Raw genomic sequence first — 26,552 nt, 5'->3', positions numbered from 1 at the left:
TAACAATGAGGTAGGGCCATGAGAATGCATACAAGAAAAGCATACATGCCTCCAGTAATGTCAGGATATGCATCTCCAAGCCTGCTACCCAGATTATTGGCATTTTCTCTGCCACCTCCCTCCACAGGTAAAATGGATTCGTGCTAATTTCTTAGGCCTACTGAAGAATATCCACACTTTCTACAGTCTAAGTCCTTTTAAGGGTGAAATGGTATGAATCTTATGCTAGAACTAAGGTTTAAAAAAACCTCTGCTCTTCTTGGCTACTTTTTATGTGTACATACACATGCATGTGTGACACAAACCCCCCCTTATGCCACATCTCCATACTATCTATTTATATAGGTATACACATGGTAAACGTGTGTGACTTTGTGTACGCATGTATTCATATAAACATGTGTACACACACACACACACACACACACCCCCTTATACCACATCTTCATACAATCTATGAAATGATAGGAGGGACACATAACATAGTATGTGTGTATGGATCCACATATGAAAAGATGCAAAGTCGTCTATTAAACCAAAGGAATGTGAATAGATAATGTAACCTTTTGCTATCTAAACTAGAAACTACAATATAAATACAGGGAGTGTGTGTTTGTGTGTATGCATATGTTATTTTTCATGTTAAAAATAAAAACCAAAAAAAATTTCCCCCCACAACATGTATGAAAATCTGAAGCATCTCCTTTAAGCCTCAAGGAATTCTGGGGCCATTAGAGTAGGACTAGGTATTCTTGCCTGGAAAGTTTTTCTCCTTGATAGCTAGTATGGTCAAATGTGGCAAGTAGCATTTTGTATCCTTTTCATCATACACATCAACACCAAACACTTTACTTGTCACAGAAACATTCACACTTACCAATGTCTAAAATTCTTTTTTGGAGAGCCTCCGTAAAAAGGAATGGTTCTTCTTTATGAGAGCGAGTCAGTGTGCCGACTAATTCAGAGTTTGCTGCTAATATGCAGGCATTTTCTTCCCTGAGGTTGACTCCTGCCATGGAAGTGACGTCATTGATGTCATCTTCATCTCTAACAGAAAGACAAGTTCTTGCTTTGTTCTTTTATATAATTTAGGACAGAAAGAAAGCCTAAGACCTACTCTCCTATATGTGAACAGTTATTTTGTCAATTTAATGGACCACTGATAGAAATAACAGGACAGTCTACCACCAGGGCTAAAGCACATTCTAATCTGGCAGGAGGGATCTCAAGACAACTTACCTTCCATAGTTCTCTTCCTCTTCCCCTCCTCCCCCACAATGAGAGAGATCAAAAACATAAAAAGTACAGTAGAACCACAACAGAACCTTTCACCTCCTTCATCCACAGTGGTTGCAAGTTACTCAGGTCCATCCCAGTCAAGACATCTGTCCATAACATTGACACTAGGCTATGAGGGAGAAGGAAGAACTACCAATATGATACAACTTTTGAGAGGTCCATATTATAGTGAAAACCAAAGGGTTAAGTAACTGTTCCTTAAGAGACACTGATCTCAGACACTTGACATTTACTAGGCTGGGTGACCCTGGGCAAGTCACTTAACCCCGAGTGCCTCATCAAAAAGCAAAAAGGAGAGAGAGAGCGCACGATAAAGGAATGATATGCCATCATTCCTTTACATGCAGCAGGAACAAGTCCCTGATTCCTAAACCATTTCTAATAGGACTTACACAAATGTCTCCAGAGGGCATTTTGACACTAATAAATCATTAACCATCATAACAAAGTTAAGACCAAGTAAAGTATTTTTTTTTTCTTGAATCTACTTTTTCATGTACTCTGTGTATAGAAAAAAAAAGAATTAATCCATACTTTCCAGATGAGTCACTCCATTAAAAAGAACAAAAACAAATAATTGTAGGGTCTAACATGGGAAATCTACACCTTTTTGCTAGCTGTTCAACTAGCAGAAAAAAAGCAGCTATGTTGCTACACAAGAAATGTTACGTAGCTACAAAATCAGAATGTATAACTTGGGGAGTGGGGAATAATCTAATTAATAAAAGCATCCTTTTCACATAAGCATCACCAAGCACTTCCCTTCTCACTTCACATACACAGATATAGTGAGACAATTTGTTTAACCATAACCAAGGTATTATTTCTTTTTTATAAAGACAGGAAAAGCCCTGGATCACAAATCAAAGAAACTCAGTTCAGGTCCTGGGCTCTGCTCCTAACTCATTATGCAACCGTGGGCAAATCATTTAACTTCTGAGGACATCACTTTGCCATTTATAACATGGGGGATACAGGTTGAACTAAATCACTAAGGACCTTCTTAATCAAACAATTCTATGATTCTGTACCTGAGCTATTTTGACCATCCCTGGGGTAATGCACCTGTTCAAGGAAAGTGGGAATAAAAACATAATTGTCAGGATCAAGTGCCCAAGAGCTGATGATCCCAGCGTCCAGCCGAATGGTGCACAATAGTATTAACAATTCCTACTCCCAAAAACACGGTCTTGGAAACAATAGCTGAACAAGTAGAGGACAACAGCAGGTTGAACACCTTGATATTACCTTGGATACATTGATAATTAAAACCTCAAATATGCCAAGTGGGAAACAGAGGAACAGGTACATATTTATGTTGACAGAAGATCCACAGAATTACTAGGCAAGCAATCCTGAAGAGTTCCTTTCACCTCTGTTGTCTTGTTTCCTTTTCCATAAATGAGAATTTGGCTCTCTATAAATATCTCAAGCCTCTTCTAACTCTCAGAGACGATGATTCTCAGTACCAAAACAGACATTTTCACATTCAATAGTAGTGACTTCACATTCAAGATGTGCTCATACACAGAAGAAAGAACTCTTTCTGTAAGTCTTCCTCACACACCTCCCATAGTCTTAAGGTTCTCTTCATCACAGTTCAAATAACTGACCATTACAGAAAGATAAATGAGGGGATATTTAAAAACTGATAATAAGTGCAGACCAGATTAAAGATATAAAGTCATCCTTCCCTTAAAAATATGGTTAGATAGTATGATAGCATAGCAAGAAAATAAAAGACAACATAATTTTTACACAACTGCTCTAAAAACAATGGATATGTGCAATCAGGCATGGATTAAAGCCAGATGCCAAGGCCCCTAGATCTACTTCTGCTGAGAACTTATACACAGGCTACGATCCCAGGGATAGCCCATGATGATCACGCCAGCATGAAACATGATGGCAGAAGGAGACCAGGACTCCTTGGCTCCTTGGTGGACCCAAAGGAATTAGAAGATGATTTCAGTAAATGAAGATGTCCCTCATTTTCCTAGAATCTCTTTACAATCCTTCTCCACAGCCACGCAGGGAACTGCCCCTACAAGATCTGTTGCCTGCTTTACCTCCTCCCATCTGGCCCCAGGCTGAGCACAGCTCCCTCTAGCCCAGCTGCCTGTTGCCATGGTAACAGACAGTCGGGAGAAGCAGAAGAGGACCCTGCTGAGGGAGAAAGTGCCATACTGAACAGCACCCTATATGGCTGAGGAACAGATTAAAAACTCCTCTACAGGAAGGAAGGAGATAGCCCTGAAGGAGACAAAAGACACTACATATTAGTAAGGGAAGGCAGCAGTATGAACAGGATTTCTAAGCATGAGGTGTGAGAGTTATAAAGCATAATTCCTGAAAAGACAGTCAAAGTCTTTTTGGATAATTTTTGGTTTATTTCAAGAGACAAAAAAGTGAATATTGGAATCAACAGCCTGGAAGAGATTTCATGAGGTCCTGCATCTAGCCCAGCACTTCCCAACCAAAACTATGTTGTTTTACATATAAAACCTCTGCCACTGTTCTCCATGGCCTCAGAACAGTAGCACTAGCTGGCTCAGGAGACAAGATATGGGATAAGAGAGAACTAGAAGTAGTAGTAGCAGAATGTAGGAAGAAGGGAAAGAAGGAAAGTCAATTTATGTTCATAAATTTTAAGAAGTAAGAATTTTTGCTAGTAAAAAGTTTTGCGGATTGGTTAAAAATCTGCTAAGGACACTGACAATCTATTCCTCTACCTTTAGACAAAGTAACCTTAATCTAAACCTAGGAGAGAGACTATGATTTTCTTGTTGCAGTCCAGAGCCAGAAAGTTTCATAATCTCCTTTGGTAGAGTATTCCACTACTCTAAGTCCATATGATACTTTACAGTGTAAATAGTGACAGTCCGGGAAGTGTCAGTCAACAAATATTTCTCAAGTACCTACTATGTGCTCAGTAGGGACTACAATATTCATCCCATCCAAACTTCAAGACAGTTTAGAAATAGAACTTCATTCTTACTGTGAAAAGTCTGTTGATAAGGCTGGGTTACTCCAACTTTTAAGTTGATTATTAAGATTTTATTAAAAATTCAGTGGTACTGAGACCCCAATGGACAAGTAGTCTAAGGATTGAAATAAACAGTTCTCAAGCGAAGAACTGCAATTACTGATAATCATATGAATGAAAGTTCCAAATAACTAAAAAGAGATATGCAAATCAAAACTACTCAAGATTTTTACCTCTTACATCCAGAAAAACTGGCCAAGATGAAAGCAGTTGGAAATAGATACTTAACCATAAATCTTACTGCTTAGAGGTCAACGGCAAAGAGGTCCCCTATACACAAAAATATTCGTTAAGAATTTTGGTAGCAAATATTCGGAAATAAGTAGATGCCCATCATTTGGGCAACAGCAAAACTAACTGTAGCAAGTAAATGTGATTGAATATTACTGTGTCTTAAGAATTCAGAATAAAAAGGATTTCTAAGAGGCAGCATGTATAGTAGATAAGGTGTCAGCCTCAATACCACAAAGAACTGGGTTCAAGTCCAACCTCTGATACCTAGGACTATGTGACCCTGTGCATGTCATTATCTTCTCAATGCTCTAGGAAACTCTCGAGTCTAAAAGTCATAGAGATCTATACTGCTAAAGGGAGTTTCCTCATCTAAGAGTTCCCTATATCAATCCATTCAGAAATTCAGTCCATGGTCCCTGTGGAAAGACTTATATAAACTGATGCACAGTAAACAAAACTGGTAAAACAATATAAAACAACAATTTTAAACAACAATTTTAAAATCCCCAAAATTGTGTAATTAAAATGACTGAGCTAGGCTCTGAATAAAAGTCAAGGAGATGTCCTTCCCTCCCTTCATTGCAGGGGCAGGGGGCTATGGGTATAGAATATTGTATATACTGCCAGATGTAGCTATGTTAATATTATTGAACTGCTCCACCCTCCCCCCCCATTTAAAAAAATTTTTGCTATAAAACATGGCTTGGGGGGCAGGCTAGGGAAGGGGCTCTCAATCTTATAAGGTAACTTCCATTTAGTAATGCAAAAGGTCTACTGTAATTGCTGTTTTCCCTACACAGAGGGGAGTGATAAGAGAAGGAAACAATCATTTATTAAGCATCTACTATGTACCACACACTATGCTAAGCGCTGTAGAAATATCACATTTTATCTTTATAATAACACATTTTACAAGTGAGGAACCTAAGGCTGACAGAGATTAAGTGACTTGCTCAGAGTCATTTGTCAGAGGCTGGATTTGAAAATTTAGGTCTTCCTGACTCCGGGTCCAGCATTCTATCCACTGGGCCCTCTAGATAAAAGGAGGAATATTTTTTGAAATCAATGTAATGCAAGACATCAATAAAAATAAAATGCAATCTTTAAAAAGTCGGTAGCACTACCCTCATACTTAAAATGGCTCAAAAGAGAACTTAAAATGTTTTCCCTTGATCTTCTTTATCTACTGTGTGTACTAGACTTGGAGTCAGGCAGATTTCATCTCAAATCCTACCTCACCTAGGATATTTACTTGCATATTTTGGGACCTCTGGGTAAGACATAACTTCTCTCAGCTCAGTTTTCACATCTACAAAATGGGGGTAATACTAGCACCTACCTTACAGAATTATTGTGATGAGCAAGTAAGATAACATATAAAAGTGTTTTGCAAACTTTAAATTGCTATATAAGTTATATTATTATTAATTAACCTTACACAATAAAATTAGCAATGCCCACTTTTTAAAAGCAGGTTTAAGAGGCTCCCTTCTTCCACTAGAACATTATCCACTCATCTCCCTAGCATCAAGAAGAGAGAACCATTCTAGGTTATGCCACAGTTGGCCAGACAAATCAGAGTCTCAGTCCTAGGTAAATTCTATGCAGTAATGCAAAAGGCTTACCACCTTCATCACTGTCATTGCTGCTTAGAGCAAGAGAGGAATACTGGAAAATGAGGCAGTTGGCAAGTATAAATGACACCCCCTCCCCCACAGCCACTAAGGAAATAAGCTCAAGTTCGTACTCCTGGGAAGACAGAACTGGAAACTGTTTATATTCTTTTAAAAATAATAATCATTTCTCTTCTAATTCTGGAGAAAGTCTGATTTAAAAAAAAAAACCTCTCAATTATTCTTGCTAGTCAGAAAGAGGAGTAGCCTAAGTGGATGAATTGCAAAGGCAAATAAAGCATTCCCTGTTACTTCCAAATTCCTTCCCTAACAAAGTAGAATTGTTAGCAGTTTTGATTTTTAGAAGAAAAATTGCTACTGGGACTCAAAACTGACGTAGGAGTAACAGCTCCTTTCTTCTGGTCAAACAGCTAATCAAATATTGAAGAGATCAAAAGGCAGGATAGGAGAAGCAAGGAGTTAAATTAATACCTAAACTTGATAGAGCGTCCTCAAATAACCAAAAGCACATTGGAATCGCCAACACCAGTTACCATCCAGCCTACTCCCAGTCAATCACAGATTATTATTTGACCTCAGCTTTTCCGACAGTGCCACAACTCTCTGGTATTCCAAGGAATCTCTAAAACACAGTTGCTGGCAAAAGGTGCTACCAAGTGAGCACTTAGTACCAAGCAATCATGAGCAAGTTAGGAAAAAAAAAATGTACCCAACTCTCTGTCATACAGTTTATTTATCTATCTAAACAGAGATCTTTTTATACATCAATTCACTCTATGGGCCACACACACTTTGCTCCCTTCCCCTAGGTGACAAAACAACAATGCTTTGTTGTTTTTTTTTTAAATATTACAAATGAATTAGTGTTCACAAGGAATTAACTCCATTTGTTTTCAGTTTAGAAAAACAACTGCCTTGTTTGAGCTATTACTCTTCAGAATTAATTTTCTAGTACTGGAAACAACTGAGGTGCTCTTGGTCAAACTACTATCTACTACTATCAATGTGATGAAAGTTAATAATGCAATTAAGAAACCAAGATAATGAATATAGAGATATATGAAAAGGCAGACAGAATAATGTGAAAACATGAAGAAACTGCACTAGTGTTTGGTTTTTGTTGTTGTTGCTGTTGTTTTTTGGTCTAGGCAATGGGGTTAAGTGACTTGCCCAGGGTCACACAGCTAGTAAGTGTTATGTGTCTGAGGCTGGATTTGAACTCAGGTCCTCCTGAATCCAGGGCCAGTGCTCTATCTACTGTGCCACCTAGCTGCCCCTATACTAGTTTTAACTATATAAAAGTGAAAAAAGCACACAAGTAGGGATAAGGAAATAAAAGGAAAAAAGAACAAGGTGGGGGAAAAAACTACTAAAAGTAGTCATTACATTTATCAATAGGTAGAAACCATTTAACTAAATACTTTTAAATATATGTGTCATTAGTTTTGTTGGTATTTTAAGTTAATAACTGGAAGATCTTATTCCTATAAAATAAAGGTCCAGAGAAGGAAGCTGCCTTGTCTCCACTGGTAGAGAATCTCACTACCAACCTGCACAAAACAATTAAATTCTTTAAATTTGGGAAGGTGATTGGGTAAGTAACAACCAAAACTTTTCTCAAGTGTTTGTTGAAAGTAATTCTTTGACTTTTCCCACTCTGCCCTCATGGTCTTCAAAAAAAAAAAAAAAAGTTTTATTGATATTTCAAAAAACAAAAATATTGTTGTGATTTCCTAATTACTTCCTTATTAAAAGGAAGGGAAGAGGTGAGAAGATAGTGGAGATTTGATCACCTCTGATATATCTTCCAGCTCTAAATCTACAATTCCACTTCACACCCCCACTAAAAGAACCTTCCCTAACTATAAACAAGGACACAAAACCAAAATAAACCAACTTTTGGAACACTTTTAGTATGCCGCCTTTTACTACTCACTTATGTTCTACTACACTATAACAATGGACTTCAACTGACAGAGAAGAGATAAGAGGATGTTCTAAATAAAGAACAGCTTAGGCGAAAGCATGGACATGGAAGGAGGTAGCCATCACTGTATTTTAACAAAGGTTTTAAGACAAAAAAATGTATTAAGAAATTATTCTGGCAAATATACACAGAATCAACTAAGAATGCAGAACAAGAATACCTATTGTCTACAAAAGCAGAAGCTATCTAAACCCAACTGTTTCCTTCCCCACAGTGTTGTGTACACGGGACTATTTACTAAGTAGCAAGCAGTATTTGCTTAATTGAATTTAGGTTATTTTTTAAAAAAATAAAGAAAACCAATTAGCATCCTAACCTCATTGTTCACTGCTACTTGGTAGGGCAACCTCCCCTTCACACAGGTCAGTCCCTGTGACAAGAATTTAATTAATCTCCTTGTTTGGTCATTTAGTTGTGTCTAACACTTCATAAACCGTTATACAGTTTTCATGGAAAAGATACTGGAGCAGTTTGCTATTTCCTGCTCTACTGAATTAAGGCAAACAGAGGTTAAGTGACTTGTCCAGAGTTACACAGCTAGTAAGTGTCTGAGGCCAAATTTGAACCCAGGTCTTCTTGACTACTGGCCCAGAGCTCTATCTACTGAGCCACCTAGCTGCTCCCTGTCTCTTTCCTTACGTCATATATATTGTCCAGATTTCTACCATCATATTTTTTCTCATGCTATTCCTCCCATTTGAAATTCCCTTTGCCCATCACGGTTTTAATCCAAACCCTATACTCTTCCAGGGGCAGTTTAATTCAGCATCTTTCATAAAACATTCTATACTGACTTTCCCCTATTTAGAAATCTCTCTGCACGTAATCTTTTGTTCGTATTATCATGTGCACATGCCATCTAACTCCTGCCCTTGCCTCCTCAATAACATCATAAGCTCCTGAAAAATTACAACCATCACTTTTATATTTTTGGCAGCTTCCAGAGGAACTAATATACTAATCTGGACATAAAACACTTAATAAAATCAAGTCACAGTCTTTACTGAGTTTTATCACTAAATGCTTCCTAGATATGATCTTTAGACATTTCAAATCACCCCGAGTAGAAACCCTCAAGACATTCAAATTACTTCAGAAATCTCTGAATTTCCATGTAGCTTCCCCACCTACCACATCTTCTATTCCTAGTTGATTCTACATACGTTTGTCAGGATAGCTTAGTTTTCGGATCAGAACCAATGATGGCTACCTACTGCCATGACCATGCAATGGCCCAAAGCAGCTCCCCAATTTAGAATGTCTCCTTATCTCTTCATTGTCAAACAAAGTCCATCACATCCTTCAAGATTCAATTCTAAGTTACCTAACCTGGATGTTCCTTTTTTCCCTAAGTAAGTCATAACTCTAACTGCCAACAACTTATGTTCTTCATGGTAATAGAATCGGGTAACCTAGGTTCAAATCTTAGATCTGCACAAGCTATGTAACCGTAGAGAAATCAAAATCTCTCCATCATCCTCAGTTTCCTTATCTCTAAAATAACATTTTTACTTTCTGCACCTCAAAACATTGTGTAGATCAAATAAGGTAACATATAAAAAGCTTTGTATAAGGGTAAAATATCATAATCATTAACAATGTTTTATTTCTATCAAGTGAATATTTAATTTATTCAATCAGCTGTGAAATCTTATAAGATAAGCTATGTTACTATATACAACACCACCAATGATTCTTAAATTAATGGAGTTTAAACTTTATGCAATCATGCATTTTCCTAAAGTTTTTTTTCCTAGAAGTTTCTAATTTTTGAGTCAACTAGTAGAGATGTATTGAATCCCTTAAGAACTCATTTAGCTGTCAAAGCAACTTCAGTAACTAGAAATTCAGTTAATATATGTTCCCATAGCAGAGACCAAACAGGAATTTTTTACAGGGTTTACTAATACTCTTGTCAATTCTGGTCCTCAAATGTGCCAATTGTAACATGAGTCTCTGGTACCCTCTGGTGTTCAAAAACTGTATAATCTCCCTCAAAGCCATCGTAAGTTTTCTGCAAAGACAACCGAGAGAGGGAGAAGTCTTTAGGCTTAACCCAATCACCCCAAATTAAAGAATGTAGTAATTAATAAAAGCTTTGGAAAAGTAAACATCTCTGTCTAATCACTATATAACTTTAACTCCTGGAAAAAAATCAAAGTGAAGAACTAGTGATTTCCTCTACATAAAGTTACTTTCCAGAAAAGTTAGACCTTCTTTAGCACAAGAGAAGCAAAAAGAAAGGCCTATTTAATACAGTGACTTTGCCCTCACTGAAAAGAGTCAAGGCAAGGTATAACAGAATTTTCATTATGTTTTCCCTTTTAATGTTCTTTTAAAACCATAATAAATGTTAAATTAGGAATTCAGAAGAATTAATTTAGATAAAATAGAAAGTTTAATAAACTACAAACTCATGGAGGAATTAGTTATCATTCAGGCTACATGGAGCTCTCTAACATCAACTCTCAATAGTAACAAGTATATGTATTTTTTGCAACTGTGATGTCTTCCCCCATGTTGTTTTTCAGGTTAACAGTGCTTTCTTTTTTACAAGTCAGAGAACACAAAAAATGCACAGTAAAGTGAAATTATATGCTGCAGGCATGGTCAAATTGGGCAGCATACATTGGAAGGAAGCTATCACAATGGACTACTTGAAGAGTTGCAGTAATACAAACTGGCAAGTAGTAACTATAAGCTATACAGAGGAAAACAACACAACCTTCAAGCAACATGGCATAGCTGTGAAAAGCTGGGAAACAGCAGCAGCCAGGAGATGAACTTGGCATGCAACTAAGAGAAATGAGGATAGCTCTTTCAGCAATGGCGGCAACCTGCAGTCAATGAGGCGAAGAAGCAGGACTGCAAACAGCAGTCACAAGGAGTACCAGCAGCAGCTCAAGGCTCAAATCTGATTCCTGTCTTCATATCTAAATGATACATAAAGGCCTGGTTACACATTAAATGGCTCACTAGCACTGAATGAGGAGCTGATAACAAGGCCCAACTATTGCCACAAAGGCAGTAGGTAAAAATCCAGTCTTAGAAGTCCTAAGTTCTCCCATTAAATCACAAGTCTGACACTCCCAGGATGATACTTCAACTTATCTAAACATCAAATTTTTTTTTATCTATAATCCCACATCATCACCACCTACTGGAAATTTCAAACTGCATGGCCTGGAGTCATTTCAAAATCAACATGTCCAAAAACCCTTTATCTTTCTCCTCCCCTCATCCATCCTTCTTCCATATTTCCCTACATCTTTCTGTCAAGGGCACCACTCTCCTTTCAGCTTCTAGGGTTGGTAACCTTTTTGTTCAACCCATGTAACCAATGAAAAAAAAGGAGTTCTTTGTCACTAAAGTTTTTGCTATGGTTAAATGGATCAACACCAGAAACTAATATAATTTTATCAGCAGAAATGACAATAAAGAAGAGACAATGTCATCTGTTTTGCCACTAGGCCTTAAGGACCACAGGATCCTTCCATCAGTTGAAACCTTCCACATGTATGGTCTTCCCCATTAGAATGTGAGCTCCTTGAGAGCAGGGATCTGCTCCCCCCCCTTTTTTTTCCTGTATCATCAGCACTTAGTACAGTACTTCAACTATGGTAAATTTACTAAACGCTTTATTCATTCACTTTATTTATCCATAAATCATTCCTGGTAAGTCTCTGAGCCCAAAGATTTTACATCAGAATGTTACCATGTGGGAAAAACTTAAAATTTAAGGTTCAAGAAATGCTGAGTGGGAGATAACTTAGCTTCCTTTGGTTACATTATGATATATGTAAAAAAATTTTGTTGTTTAGGACAATGGCTATCCATTTAGTTGTGAAATCTCGCTGTTTCCAGCTCTATAGCATCTCTAGCACCCAACATCACCCCTCCACTCACACAGTTACCACCTTCAGGTCCCCATTACCACTGTCTATATCAATGCAAAAGTCTCCTAATTTGTCTCCCAGCCTCAAATTTCTACTTCTATCTATCCCCTACATTACAAGTGCTGTGATCATTACTGCTTCCAAGATAAAATAAAAACTCCTCTGTTTAGTTTCTAAAACTCTTGACAACCTGGCTCCAATCTATCTTTGAAGACCTGCTGGGATATCACACCTCCTACCACACTGCAATACAGTCAAACTAGTCTTCAAACTAGTTCTTCAAACAATACTCTACATCTTATCTTTCATGCCTTTTGCACTGGCTGCCTTCATGGCTGGAATGCACTCCCTTCCATTCCAATGATGCCCTCATTTTAATAGGCAGCCTGTGGGGTCCTGATTGGGAAAAAGCCCTAAAACATAGTAATAAGTGAAAAGCCATAAAAATGTAAACTGTGTGACAGGTGGAAGCCTGGACATGATGACTTGTTTATAATTATAACTTAGCTACAAAATTATATTTTAGACACTGAGTCAAAACTTAAACTATGCCCTATGAAAGCCAAAACAAGAATATTGTAACCCATATGTGACCAGTATATGATCTATATACAAATTTATGTTTGGGCATAATTTTGGCTTAACTCTCAAGCTCATTACTAAGCAGAAAACCAAAAATATCCACTAATCAGTAGTGATGCACTTTCTAGTTCTTCTTGCCTTTATCTGTTTTCTATAATTACCATGGGGATTTTGGGGATTCTTTGCAGGGATCCAATGAACTTGTCTGGCTACTGCCCCAGATTGAAGACCACCTTTGTTTGTAAGTATTTATAATGACTGATTAAACTACTACCTGTAATCAATCTTGAGCTCCTTGACCTTTTTCTTTGGTATCAAAAGAACACTCCACAGTTACAGAGGAGGAACAAGGTTCCCTGGCCAGGGGAATTCTGGATCTTTCACAGCCCAAGAGCCATCTTCCGTGCGAAACCTTTTCGGTTTCCCCCCCTCCCCTGAGTGTTAGTGACTTCCCTCCTAAAATACCTTGTATTTGGCTACTTAGTATTTATACTTGTCTATCTCTTTACATTCATTCGGTATTATATAAGTATCTGCTGTCCGTACCATCAGAATATAATCACACTTCTTGCAAGTAGAGACCACTTTATTCTTTGTATTTGTATCTGCAGCATGGGGCCTGGGACAGAGTAGACACATAAAAGCTTGATCATTATATATGATGGGTAAAAATATATAAAGAATTTTAAAAGCGAAATTTGTTTCCTAAAGGATACATACCTTCTTTCAAAGAAACAATCTTTAACAAAAGTCACTGAGTTATACAACATTGAAATGTACAAATAACGACTGAAGAAAGCTAAATTACCAAACAAACACTAGTTAAACCTTCAATTTTGATTTTTTCCCCACATGCCACCACTTTAATGTAAAATCTTTAGGCTCAAAGATACATGAAAAACAATTCGTACCAGCCTTTACCAAACTATTGATCCCCTAGTACAACTAAATTTTTGACAGATCATTAACTACTTGACAGAAGCCTGAGAAAACTAAAAAGTGACTAAAGATTAATAATTAAGATTGAAAATCTTTAAAATTAAGTGAAAAACAAGTTTAACACACATTTTCCTGAATATACTTCATAAAGCAAGATACATCTATATTTCATAATTATTTTGATTAGCCTCAAAAATCATAAATCTACAACATCTCCACAGTGCCCATAGCCATAGCATGATTAGATAAATCACAGGAAACTTGGTATCAATTACCAAAGCAAGAAACAATGACTGGAAAAAATAGAAAATGGTCTGGAAGAAATCAAGCGTAGACCCTTAACTTATACCCTAATTCCACAATATATTCAAAAAAGATATGAATATTAAAATAGTATTTATTTTGTTAAAATGATATTAAAGAATATTAATAATAAAGAGTACTAAAGATGAAACTATGAAAAATCTAGAGGAGAAGCATATCAAATAAATACCTTTCACAGCTATGAATGAGAGATAAATTCTTAACCAAAGAAGGAACAGAGGCAATTATAAAAGATAAAATAAGTCATTTTGGTCATATAAAATTGAAAGTCTTCTGCATCAACAAAACTAACACATCCAATATAAGAAGGGAAGCAGTCAGATGGAAAAATCTTTGTAACAAATATCTTTGGTAGGGTTTGGAATAAAGATATGCAGACACAGAAATATATAAGACCAAAACTCTTCTCTAACAGAGAAGTGTTCAAAGCATATGAATAAAGAATTTTTTTTAAAGAATTGTAAACAATTTAAAATTGTATAGAAGAATACGCTAGATGAGAAGAATGAATGAACCTCCCCCCTCCCAGGGTTTCACCTAATGCCTAGGAAATAGGGAAAGATGACAAAAGATGGGAACAGGAGATCTTGGAAGGGTTGTGGAAAGACACCTACTATAATGTACAGTTGGCGGAGCTGAAAGCAATTGAGCATTACGTAAAGAAAATTACTAAAATGTTCGTATGTACCCGCTGACATTCTACTGTTATGCCACGAAAAAAAAAAAGACTCCATTTATACCAAAATATTTATATTAGCACTTTTTATGACAGAAAGAACTGGAAACGAAGTACATGTTTCATTAATTGGAAAACAGGTAAATAAACTGTGGAACATGAATGTAATGGAATGTTACTGTACTGTAAAAAATGACAAACATGATGAACACAGAGAAACATGGAAAGACTCCCATTAACTAATGCAATGTGAAATAAGCAGAGCTAGGGGAAAAATCCACACATACACACAAGGAGTACGATACAGTCAATAGGAAAAAAAAAAACATAAAACAAATGCTGATAATTTTAAAGAACAAATTTGACTTCAAAAAAAGAGCTACAAAAGGTAACTCCACTAGCTCCTTTGAAGGGGGGGATGGGGGAGAGGGAGAAAAGGGTCCACATGTCTGGAACACTGTATACTACCAGATTTTTCCAATGTATTCATCAGTTTTATTAACTATCTTGCCTCCTCTTTTTCAAAAACATCTTTGGATAACTCTTAGGGAGAAGAAAGTGGGATAGAGGGGTAAATTTAGGTGATATAGCAATAAAAGTTCACTTCAAAAATTTATTTTATCAATAAAATTTATTTTAAAAAAAGAACTGGTAACTAGTGTCTAGACAGGGAATTGCTGGGGTTTGTACTGGTTATAGTCAAGTAGCATCATTCTCAGGGCAGAATTCGTTGAATTGATGACATGAGAGGTAGAGAGATCAATGATTTGAGCATAATAAAGAGTCTGAGAAATGGCCTATTTGATGGTGTAGAGATAGAAAACAAAAGTCATATAAAGAATGATGAGCAGTTTATCTGTCTAGAACAAACAAATATATCTACCTCCTCACTGTAATAAGGCCTGCATTTAAATCAGTCAAGCTTAATGAGAAAATACTTCTTTTTTTTTTTTTGCTTTTGATATGGTAGGGGAATCATTGTATATAGATGACCTTAAAAAACATCAACAGAAGTACAAGAGAAGTCTAACTCTCATCAAAGACTTGACTAAACAACAAAGGATTAGAAAGATAAATGCAAACACATAAATAACAATGCTATCAAAACACTGGTATCAGAAGACTTTTTACAAGGCCCTGTACTGTACCACTGCTACAATATTAAGTATATAAAACATTTCAAACACATTATAAATGGAAAGCCCCATAAGGGTATTATATATCATATTTTTAAGTGACAATGCCTTTAAAATGGAAGTTTAAATTACCATAACCTAAGGGAAATGACAATATTTGTTTCACTAGATAATTCTCTGGTTTGCTTCACCATATAGTCTTCTGAAGTTTAATAGACTGCAACCTCTAATTAAATGCTATTGAAAAGCAAGAAAAGGCAACAGCAGACAACTCTCATTTATAACATAAGCAAAGATCTTGTAAGGAAAACATTTCTTAAGAATCCAGATAAATAATAAACATTCTAAAAAATGTTGGGTATTATCATTTCTTTGTACATTTTAGCCATAAATTTAACAAACTGGCAAATGAGAGTAATCACAAACCTTTCCATTTACCTGTTCTCCATTTTTATGATAAACCAACAGAATGTCTACTTTTGAAGGTTAATGGTCTGCTAAGGATGGAAGGTTAGGTACAACTTCAGCTATAAGCCAGGTTTTGTGACAGAATCCATAATTAAAACTTAAGTCAATAATTCCTGCCTTCACCTTGAATTTCTGAAGGCCACCAGTCAATTTCAATGTTCAGTGATATCTAAACTGAAAAAGAATTCAATGGCTCAATCCAGATTAAAAATTTAAGCTAATTTTTAAAGATATTTCATTCATTCTGATTTCCAAATGAATGAAAACATTAACTTTCCTTCCAATTTTTTTAAATTGTTCGAGTGTTTACTACAGTGCCTGGCACATAGTCAACACTTAATACACACACACGCACACACACGCACACACACACACACACGCACGCACACACACACACAGAGTTCAAGTTAGTTCAAGCTTTCTTATAAAGTTAAAGGCCAATTATAAATTTGCAGGCAAATATTTCTTCTTTTCTATCATTATGGGTTATAGTTTGCCAAAAAAGACAGTTTAAACCAAGCAGTTTAAAGTATATATTTTATTTAAGTGTTATTCTTTCTATCTGTAACCTGTCTATTTCTTGTTGAGAGCATTCCTTATGCCACATGAAGTTCTAGCTATTTATTTTCTTTACCTGAAGGATGTTGTTCCGTTCTCTTTTATTTTGTTTTTCTGAACAGGAGGTGCTTGAAGCGACAGAATTTTATTTCCTGGCAGGGTAATTTGCTTTAGAATGGAAGCTGGGAGGAAAAAAAAATACACCCAACACATATACACAAACATGCCACAATAGGAAAAATTCAAGATGATTATTTCACCTATTGTTCAATCAAAGACAATTTTAAGCTGACAAAGAACTAATCATGTCCATTTAAACTAGAATATAACAATGAATTTACATTTTACTCTCTATTCAAGATTAAACTCCCAATACTGTTTAAGGAGATCCATGTTTCCCTTAACACAATTATTTTAGTTATATACAGGCTATGATTCTTTTCAATCTGTGAAAAACATGACTAACCCACACTTCATCCTGTCTTAGCCCTAAGAAGTGAATTTGATTTTTTTACATTTATGTCACAGAATTAAAGTTTCAAAGTTTCATCTGAGTTGTTTTTTTTTTTTTTAAACTGGTTAAATAGTTACATCAGTACTTGAAGCTATACTGACAATATAGAACCCTACACAAAGGCTAGTCAGACCACAACATATTTTTGGAAAACATTATACCTTCTTACAATTCATGATTGCGAAAATCTCACTTTTGCTGGCTCCAAACAAATGAAGAATACTTTTCTAGCACTATAACTTTCTAAGTAAGAATAATTACTTTTTCACTAATTTATTTTTTCCAGTGCCAGAATAAACATCACCTGAAGCCATACACCCACACATGTGTGAGTGCATACACTCTCCTCCCTCCCCCAATAATAGTGGACAAAATGCAACCAAATGGTATTAATACATGGGAACTTCTACCTCTCTATTGATCTCCAATATGCTATAACATTACATTGCGATTTACTGCAAAGACAAAACAGCATGCTCAAATCCTACTCCTTTCTATCTCTCCTTGTTAGATAAAAGGAAAAAGCAAAGATATATCACCACCATCCCGCTGCCCAAAGATGTCCCAAATCCAAACTGCAAAATGCCAAAGAAACCCTACCTGTAGGAAATTGATTTGTCTGTATTAGTGTGTTCAAGGGCATCCTCTTTTGTCCAGATTTCTGAATGGTCAGGGCTGAGGAATGTGGTAGGGCAGTCACTTGTTTGACAATGCCTCCAGAAGGCTGCTGTACTACCTGGAAATAATAAACTACTGTTTTTTTTGTTTTTAAGAAAAGGCAAGGGGAAAAAAAAGACAAGCCACAGGGGAAAAAATTCACATTACAATCACCAAAACTAAATTAAAATGAACAAGCTACCTATAAAGAGAGAACATGTTCATTTGACTAATCTTTGGGCAATACAGGGGAAGTTTTCAGTTTTAACAGCATACTGTGCTCATGAAATTTCAAATATACTTTCACTTTGACATAACAAAAAAACCTCTCTATCATTTAAATTTATTTCTAACAAAAATAATTAAGAGTCCCAAGGTTCTGTAAGACATCAGTAATCCACACTTCATCCTGTACTACCTCTAATAGCTGAACTAGAATTGTCTGACACTGAATTTAAGTTTCAGGGACAGCTTTCAACTTTCAAGGTTTGATTTCATAAACATTTGGTCAGTTTAAAAAAAAAAAAAAGATTCCATTTGCAGTGCAAAGATATAGACTAGCAGGATCAGTTTTTAAGGTTAAAACAGAAGATGACATATACATACATATATTTGTAGAGAGAGAGACTGATACACATACAGAGACAAAGAAAGTCAGAGGAAAAGAAACAGACGGACAGACACAGACATACACACAGAAAATAGGATACAATTCTTTGCCTAGAGTGTACAATTGACTGACTATAATTCTTATTTTAATAAAAGATGAACTTCTCATGTAAAAGAGCAAAAATTAAACTCAGTTTTCCATTAAATATAGTACTTTCTTGGCTTGTCCTTCACAATCTTGACTAGTCTTGAATAGTCACATCCATGACATTAAAAAAAAATCAACACTTTTATAATCAAACAGTCCCTTATAGCAACCAGAGTTCATAACAAGCACTGCCATTATAAAGGAAATTATAATATATAGTTTAAGGTCACAACCATAACCATTTGAGGACTAGTAATCATGGTTACTGCTGTCTCAAGGGGTCTATGCTTCATTTATCTTAGCATTATGCCATTTTAATTTTTTTAAATTGATTTCATGATATGTCTAAAGGTCTGCAAAAAATTAACAAAGCTGTAGATGGAAAGCTAGAAAAGCTAAATCACCATTTAGTTAGCCAAGTGACTTTAGAAACTCCGGGTAGGCTAGGCCTGGTAGCAAATCAGTCATGCAGCCTCCTGCCGCTGTTGAGGAAGGCCAAGGCTGTTGGGAGTATGAGTTCAGTCAATCACGTGCCCCCCTGTAAGTCCAGCACCAACATCATGAGCCCTCGTGAGTGCAGGACCAGTATAATGCCTGGGGAGGGCAAGCCATCCCACATCGGAAAAACAGCAGGTTAAAGCTTCTCCACTGCTCAATATTGCACGTCCAGTGTGGGTGGGAGAAAGGGAGGAAGCTCAGATCACAATGTTCCTTCCCTTCCCCGAGACAATGGGTATAATAAGATCTACACACCTACCAATCAAAATTAATACTGTGAGATGGTACATTAGGGTTTATTTGAGTTCATCACTATCTTCCCTAACCCCTCCCCTGCCCTGGTTGAAGTCATCATCAGCTTGAGTTCACTGGTTCCCTCAACAACCTGTGTCATTCTGATGGAAGAAAAAACTCCCCCTCTGGCTTCCATTTTAAAGAGGGATCAGAAGCCCAGTCAACTCTTCCTACCAGCTGTGCTCCTTGCATTGACTCCACCAACACCATGCCCCATGCCTAGTACCTTCTTCTCTACCCCCTCCTTTCAGTTTCCCTTTGTTGTTGTCTTCTCCCATTAGACTCTAAGCTCCTCAAGGGCACAACTATCTTTCTTATTTGTATCCTCAGCGCTAAACACAATATTTGGCACATAGCAGGCACTTAATAAATATATACTGTACTGTGCTGTATTGTATTCTTTCGTGTAAACACACCATATTAAAACCAAAGTTAGTTTTTGCTTCTTATTTTGGACTAGACTTGTGATTTCATCAGTATGGGAAATTCCTGGTACGGAAACCTATTCTACCAATGCATATTAGCACCCGCTCCACAACTTGTCTTAGATAATTGTCAAAATACTATTTCTGTTAGTACCCTTTGGAAATGCAAACTGTGGTCCATTAAAGAAAATTCACCCAGTTCCACAAAGAGAATATAGAGTATAACTAAGAACTTAAAAGCTTCACATCTTTACTCACATTTCCTTAAAGCAATTATAAAGAAGTAACATTGTATGTTACTATTCACTCACTGGATGTTTTGAGTCTTCAATATGATTATGGACCTCACAAAATACTTCAGTGGCATAGTGCCTAGAACATGGTAACTAGTACTTAATAAGTGTAATTTCATTGATATTTATGACAAGTAATTTTAAAGTACCCTCAATGTTACATTCTAGGCAGATAACTACTTGTGTACAATTATTCCTAGGTGCCTCTGCATACAAGATTTAGTTGAAGGCAACAGGAAAGATTAGATAAAAGATTTAAGGTGGAACATAATCACCAAATAAAAGTATCTCAAATTGTTAGGGGAAAAATTACATGTCTTGTGCTTAGTCCCAGGGGACAGAACTAGGAAAAAATAGAAATTACAGAAGAAGTTGAAAGGAGACTACAAGGGAAAACTTCCTAAGAATCTGACCAGACCTAAAGTACAAAGGCTCTTTCAATAGGAGTGAGCTCTACATCCCTAGAGTCTTCAAGCAAAAGCTGGATGACCACTGGGCAGAAAAATTGTAGATTAAGTTCATGCTACATATAGCGGTGGTTGTTAAAGATGACTGAAAAGGTCCAGCTCCAAGACTGTATGAAATGCTGCTGACTGAGATGCATACATGGCTAACCCACTAAACAAAGAATCAAATGCCTGCTAGGACAGAGTACCTATTTGTAAATCATTATCTCATGTTTATTCCAGGCTTCCACACCCAGAGATGTGTTTCTATGTAGCTTTTCATTACATGTACCCAAAAATTGCATGGATAATTAAAACCTACAAATAATAATTTAAAAAAAAACCACTCAGAAATTGCATGGATAACCAAAATCGACAGATCATCCAAAACCTAACTATGGCCAATAGTTTCAGCCACCATCACCATGCCCCTAACTTGCCAATCTTTCCTTAAAACTGATAAAGTGAACCGCTTTTCTCATTCTCCCTGAGAAGTACACAAAAGGAAACAAGAATAACCAGAGACAGACAGTGGGCAACATAATCTAAAACCTGAGTATTCTGTTTATGAGTAACTAAATTAAATAGCTAGAAAATTACAATTAGAAACATGAAAATATAAAATATTTAATAAACATCATCATTTCAAATTGAAGATATTTTCTTTTCCATTATTTCAACCTCTCTGGGAAGAAAGAGTTCATTGAGAACTGAGCAGCTAAGCTCTACTCAAATGCTGAAGATGTTCCCATTAATCAAGGATACCCTTCAAGAAAGTCAATAGCAAAGACTCAACTTAAAGTTTTAGAAAAAGATAATGATTGCATCGGCTAAAAATGCTGCCTAACAACCAAACAAGAAAATACAATTTTTTTTGGAGAAGATATTCGTTCTGCTCCATAATGGTCCAGATTGGGGGAGGAGAAGAAGGCACAGCACAGAAGGGGGCAGAATGTTGCTTTTGGTGGTAGTGGTTGCTGAAATGTATTACCATTTCTAAAAACAGAAAATTCTTACAACTTGGAAAGACAATAACCAATCATGACTCCAGAAGACTAATGATGAATCATGACACCCATACCTCCTGACAGGTAATAGATTCAAGGTGTAGAATAAAAGATTCTTTTCAGACAGGGCTAATTCAAGAATTTGTATTGTTTGATTATGCATATTTGTTACAAGGATTTTTGTTCTTTCAATCAGGGCTTGTGAAAGAATGTAAGGAAGAGAAAATAGGGTTTTGTTCATCAATTTTTTTTTTAAATTCTGGATTCCTGAAATACTTAAAATATCAATTTAATCTGATTTCTGTGTCAGTACTGATTAAGATCATAAGTTAATAACTCATGACTCTTAAGCATAAGGTAGAAATTAACATAAAAACAGCAATATTTTGCTTGATATAAATGGCTTAATATAACGCTCATTAAGCCAGCTGACTAGCAATTCATTCGGAAAAACCAAAAGAGACACCAAAAATAACATAGCAACTGGTATTTGGGATAGAACTATTTTAAAACGCTGGACTAAAAGTAGCTGTTTTTAGGCCAATTTTACTGTTCTGTATCTTCAAACATGTTTACCAGACACAGGTGAAAAATCAGTTTCAATTAATGCCATACTGGACTGTGAATACTAAATACAAGAAAACTTAAATCCCTGCTGACTGGCAGAGTATACCCTGCAAAATGTAAAATGCTTCCCTGCCCCTGTAAAAGCCAGGCAATTGTTTGGGCTAACTTTGAAAATCTCAGGTTTTAGTTCTAAAATGCAAAAGTGTGGGGACTTTCTTTCTTTAAAAGCTTAAGAGTAGGGGTAGCTAGCTGGTGCAGTAGATAGAACTCTGGCCTTGGAGTCAGGAGGACCTGAGTTCAAATCCAGCCTCAGACACTTGACATTTACTAGCTGTGTGATCCTGGGCAAGTCACTTAGCCCTGATTGCCTTACCAAAAAAAAAAGTAAAAGCTAAAGAGTAACAGGGTGGGGGCATGAGGAGGGAAAGGAATGAGGGAATCCAGTTGATGCAAAAATAAAATTTATCAATGAAAATCTATTTTTAAAAAAAGCTTATGAATGATAGAGCCAATTAATCCAGATTATCAAAAACACAAACTAAAGAAAATTCACAGGCAAAAAGGGAGTATGTGAAATTACAATTCATCTTTTGCTCACTTACAGGAAAATTATCATTTTGTACAAGTAGCAGTCAGAAGGAAACTTCCAGACATAAGGAGACTGCCAAGAACTCCCACATAACAATCACCTATTTTTATCCATTAATTCTGAAGGCACTAAGGGGTGAAATGTGAAAGTATTGGCTAAACTACATACCTTACTGTTAACAATCATCAGGGGATTTGATACTTCTAAAAAGGGCAAGTCCCACAGAGTTCTACGATTTCTAAGATTAAGAGTTGGAAAGCGCCTTAAGACACCAAATCCAATCTTCCTTTATTCCACAGAAGAGGGAAACAGAAGTTAAATGACTTGGCCAATATCACAAAGTTAGTAAGAAGTCAGAATTTCAACCCAGATTCTCTCACTGCAAACCCAGCATCCTTTCTACTAGACCCTATTTATAAATAGTTCTATAGTTGTTTTTATAAATAACAGGTATGTCTGAAAAAGTTAATTCCTAAGTATTTAATTTTTTTTCACTGGAAATGTGCTGTTTTCATGACCTTCAGCATATGACTACTAATTTTGGTAGATTTCTTTTATGCTATGGAACCGGGTTTTTTTTTGTTGTTGTTTTTAGGACAGTGCCTTTTTCCCAATTATAGTATAACCTACAAATTACAATATTTTGGCCTTTTTGTTTGCATTGTGGATCCTGCAAATTTTTTTCTTAAAATTGCTAGGATTTCTAATCCTAAATCAAATTAAATCCCACATTCATAACTACCAATTCAACATCTTATCAAATGTCCCCTAGGCATCTCAACATGTTAAAAAACAACAACAAAAAACCAACCCAGAACTCACCATTACCTTCCCTTCTAAAACTACCTCTTCCTAACTTGTCCGCCTCTATTGAAGTGACCATCATCCTCAGTCACTCAGATTCAAACTGATCATCCTCTACTCTTCCCTCTCCTACAAACCCTCTCTCTAATAAGTTTACTGAGTCTTGTTGGTTCTACCCTCTACATCTCTCCCTCGAATGACCCACCTGCCCCCTTGCCCTACCCACGCCCTCCCACCTCCCAGCTTAACAATTCCAACAACATCCTGACTTGTCCCCAGGCTTCTAGTTTCTCCTCTCTCCAATCTGTTTTCCATACAACTATCAAAATAATCTTCCTAAAGGTCAAGACTGACCGTGTCACTCTGATGGTCAAAAAGTGTCTCTCTACTATCCCCTAGGAGAAAACACAAACACACCAGCTTAGTATGCAAAGTCTTTCACAATATGACTTTTACTTGTCTTTCTAGATAAGACTACACACTGCTCCCCTTCATCAACTCTACATTCCAGACAAAGGGGCCTATAAGCAATTCCAGAAATTTGGTATGGGATCTCTCACCTCCATACTTTTGCACACAGTTTTCCATGCCAAAGAGTGCTCTAACCTCAACTCTGCCTCTAAGAATCCCTAGCTTTTTTCAATGCTAGCTCACATGCCATCTCCCACAAAAACCCAGATGATAACCTTAATTGTGAATGCTTTCTCTTTCCTTCTGGAATTATCAGGTACATACTTGTCTATTTACATGTTTTATTCCTTCAGTAGAATGGAAGGTTCCTGAGAGCAGGAACTGTTTTTCTGAATCCAGAGTGCCTCGATGCAGCTGATACTTAACAGATGTTTGTTGGATCAGTAGTAGTAAAAAAAAAAAAAAAAAAAAAATGGATACCTGGTAAAATTTGAATTTTTAGTGGGAATACTTCTAAAAGCTTTTCCATCTCACAAATGCTGGAATTTGGTCTCAAGTAAATTGTTTTTATCATGATAAGGAAAAATTTATTTGTTCCTATTCTATTGTTCTATCAGTCATGTTAGCATGAATGAGTACTAGATTTTTATCAAAAACCCCTAGGGAAACAAGACCATAGTCCAACAGAAAAAGCACTGGCTCTGCCATAAGGAGGCCTCAAATCCTACCTCTATTCTTTATTACCTGACATCAATTAACCTTTCTGGGCCTCAGCTTTCTCATGTGTAAAATTGGGGGGAGTGGGGGGAAAACGTGGACTACTTGGCATTTGCGGTCTCTCCTAGCTCAAGGTCAACGCATATCTGGTATAAATCCTGTTTGGTCATGTTGAATTTTAAAATGTAATGTTAATGGCACTGTTAGTACTTTGGTATTTTTATGCCTATAGTCATTACAGAAATTGGCCTGTAATTTGTTTTTAATGCTGTCTAAGGCTCATCACATAAGATTAGACATAGGCCAAAAATTTTTGGCCACAGCAATTTTCTAGGATCGTCTACCAGGTCACAAAGAGGCTGTATGAACTGCAGCAGTAGAAGGAATGCCCACACTGACAAAATCAGGGATATCTGAAGTTCTGAATTGTTGTCTTTTGGGGGGGGGGGGGGTCCTGATCCTGTGATTTTAGCTACGTGAAAACTATCTCCACCAGGGCAGATCTGTAACTCATCTCTAACTTGGTCTTAAGAGAGGTGCCTCTGGCAACTAAAAGAGAAGTTAAGTGCTTACAGTCACACAACTTGTACGTGTGTGTCTGTATGTGTCTGTGTGTGTATGTGTGTATGCATGCCACAGAAAGGATCTGAATCCAGGTCTTCCTGACTCCAAAGACAGTACACCATGTTACCTTTCTAAGGATTCATTTTATAACCCTGACAAGGATCATACTCTATTTTACCAACAGTAAAGATTTTGTGTCATCTATCTTTCTATTTATGAATAATCTGAATACTAACAGTTATTTATTCTTTTGACATATAAAAACTCACCTATGGAACTATATAGGGGAATGGTAGAATCTACAAAGAAATCATACCACTTCTCACAGTAAGAACTTCTATACTATTAGATGTCATCAGAAAACATTACCTTATCCTTGAACAAAGCCATGGTACATCTATTCCATGAAGTTCTGGTCAATGCACTTCAATGTAGAAATAAACAGAGCTAGAGCAGGCCCAGAAAAAAACAACCAAAATGATAATCAAGGGAATGCGGAAAGTGACATATGGGGGAAGATTAAAAAAATTAGGAAAAAAAATTTCAGTGTGGAAAGACAAAAATTGAGGGGCATTATGGTCAAAGTTTATGATATCATGATAACATGAAGGGTAGGCAATGTGAAATATGAGGACTGGTATACTCCTAGGGGCCACCCTTTAAAATTTATTTAAAAAAAATTTTTCTTGCACAAATAAAAGGTCTTCCTTTACTCAGAAGGAATGACTTAAGGCTTAATATCCCAAATAGTGGCACAAGCTGAAAACCTAAGTGAGGTCAAAAAGGGTTTAAATAAATTCAAAGATAACTAATTGGTAATAGATTGTTTAAAACACATTCCAAACCTTCTACCTTCATTGTCTCACTGGCTTCTCAAATTCATTATGTCTAAAACTAAACTCCACTCCCCGCCAAAACTGTCTTTTCCAAATCTTCAAATTTTTTGATGGCACCACCACTCTCCCCCAATCACCAAGGCTCAAGACCACAGTCATCTTTGACCCTTGTCTCTCACCCACTCACATATAACGCGCCAACTGCGAGGCGTGACTGCTTCTACTTCCATACCATCTCCTTTACATATCAGTCATCTTCACTCTCACTGGCAACTACTTTAGTTCCGACCCTTGTTATCTCTTTCCTAATAGCCTCCTAACTAGTCTTTCTGCCACTATCCTGCTCCTTTCTAATCCATTCTTCACACAGATGCTAAAATAATTTTGACAGGGT

At 36.5% G+C, this 26,552-nt stretch overlaps 1 protein-coding gene across 2 annotated transcripts in view; it reads right to left on the bottom strand.

Annotated features, from left to right (window-relative positions):
• Window positions 1-26,552, bottom strand: part of LOC114054104 (transcription initiation factor TFIID subunit 4B-like) — a 184,533-nt gene that overhangs the window by 87,256 nt on the left and 70,725 nt on the right. For both annotated transcript variants that reach the window (XM_027877218.1, XM_027877217.1), the window contains exons 8-10: window positions 17,894-18,029; window positions 16,856-16,961; window positions 878-1,047 (exon numbers count right to left, since the gene is read on the bottom strand). In XM_027877218.1, the coding sequence (XP_027733019.1) occupies window positions 878-1,047; window positions 16,856-16,961; window positions 17,894-18,029 (412 nt within the window). The remainder of the gene's footprint in view (window positions 1-877; window positions 1,048-16,855; window positions 16,962-17,893; window positions 18,030-26,552) is intronic.

This window comes from Vombatus ursinus, unplaced genomic scaffold (assembly GCF_900497805.2).
Source record: "Vombatus ursinus unplaced genomic scaffold, bare-nosed wombat genome assembly UNPS02014812.1, whole genome shotgun sequence".
Taxonomy (NCBI): Eukaryota; Metazoa; Chordata; class Mammalia; order Diprotodontia; family Vombatidae; genus Vombatus; species Vombatus ursinus.
Note: the sequence above shows the minus strand (reverse complement) of the source record. Positions and strands in the feature narration are given on the sequence as shown.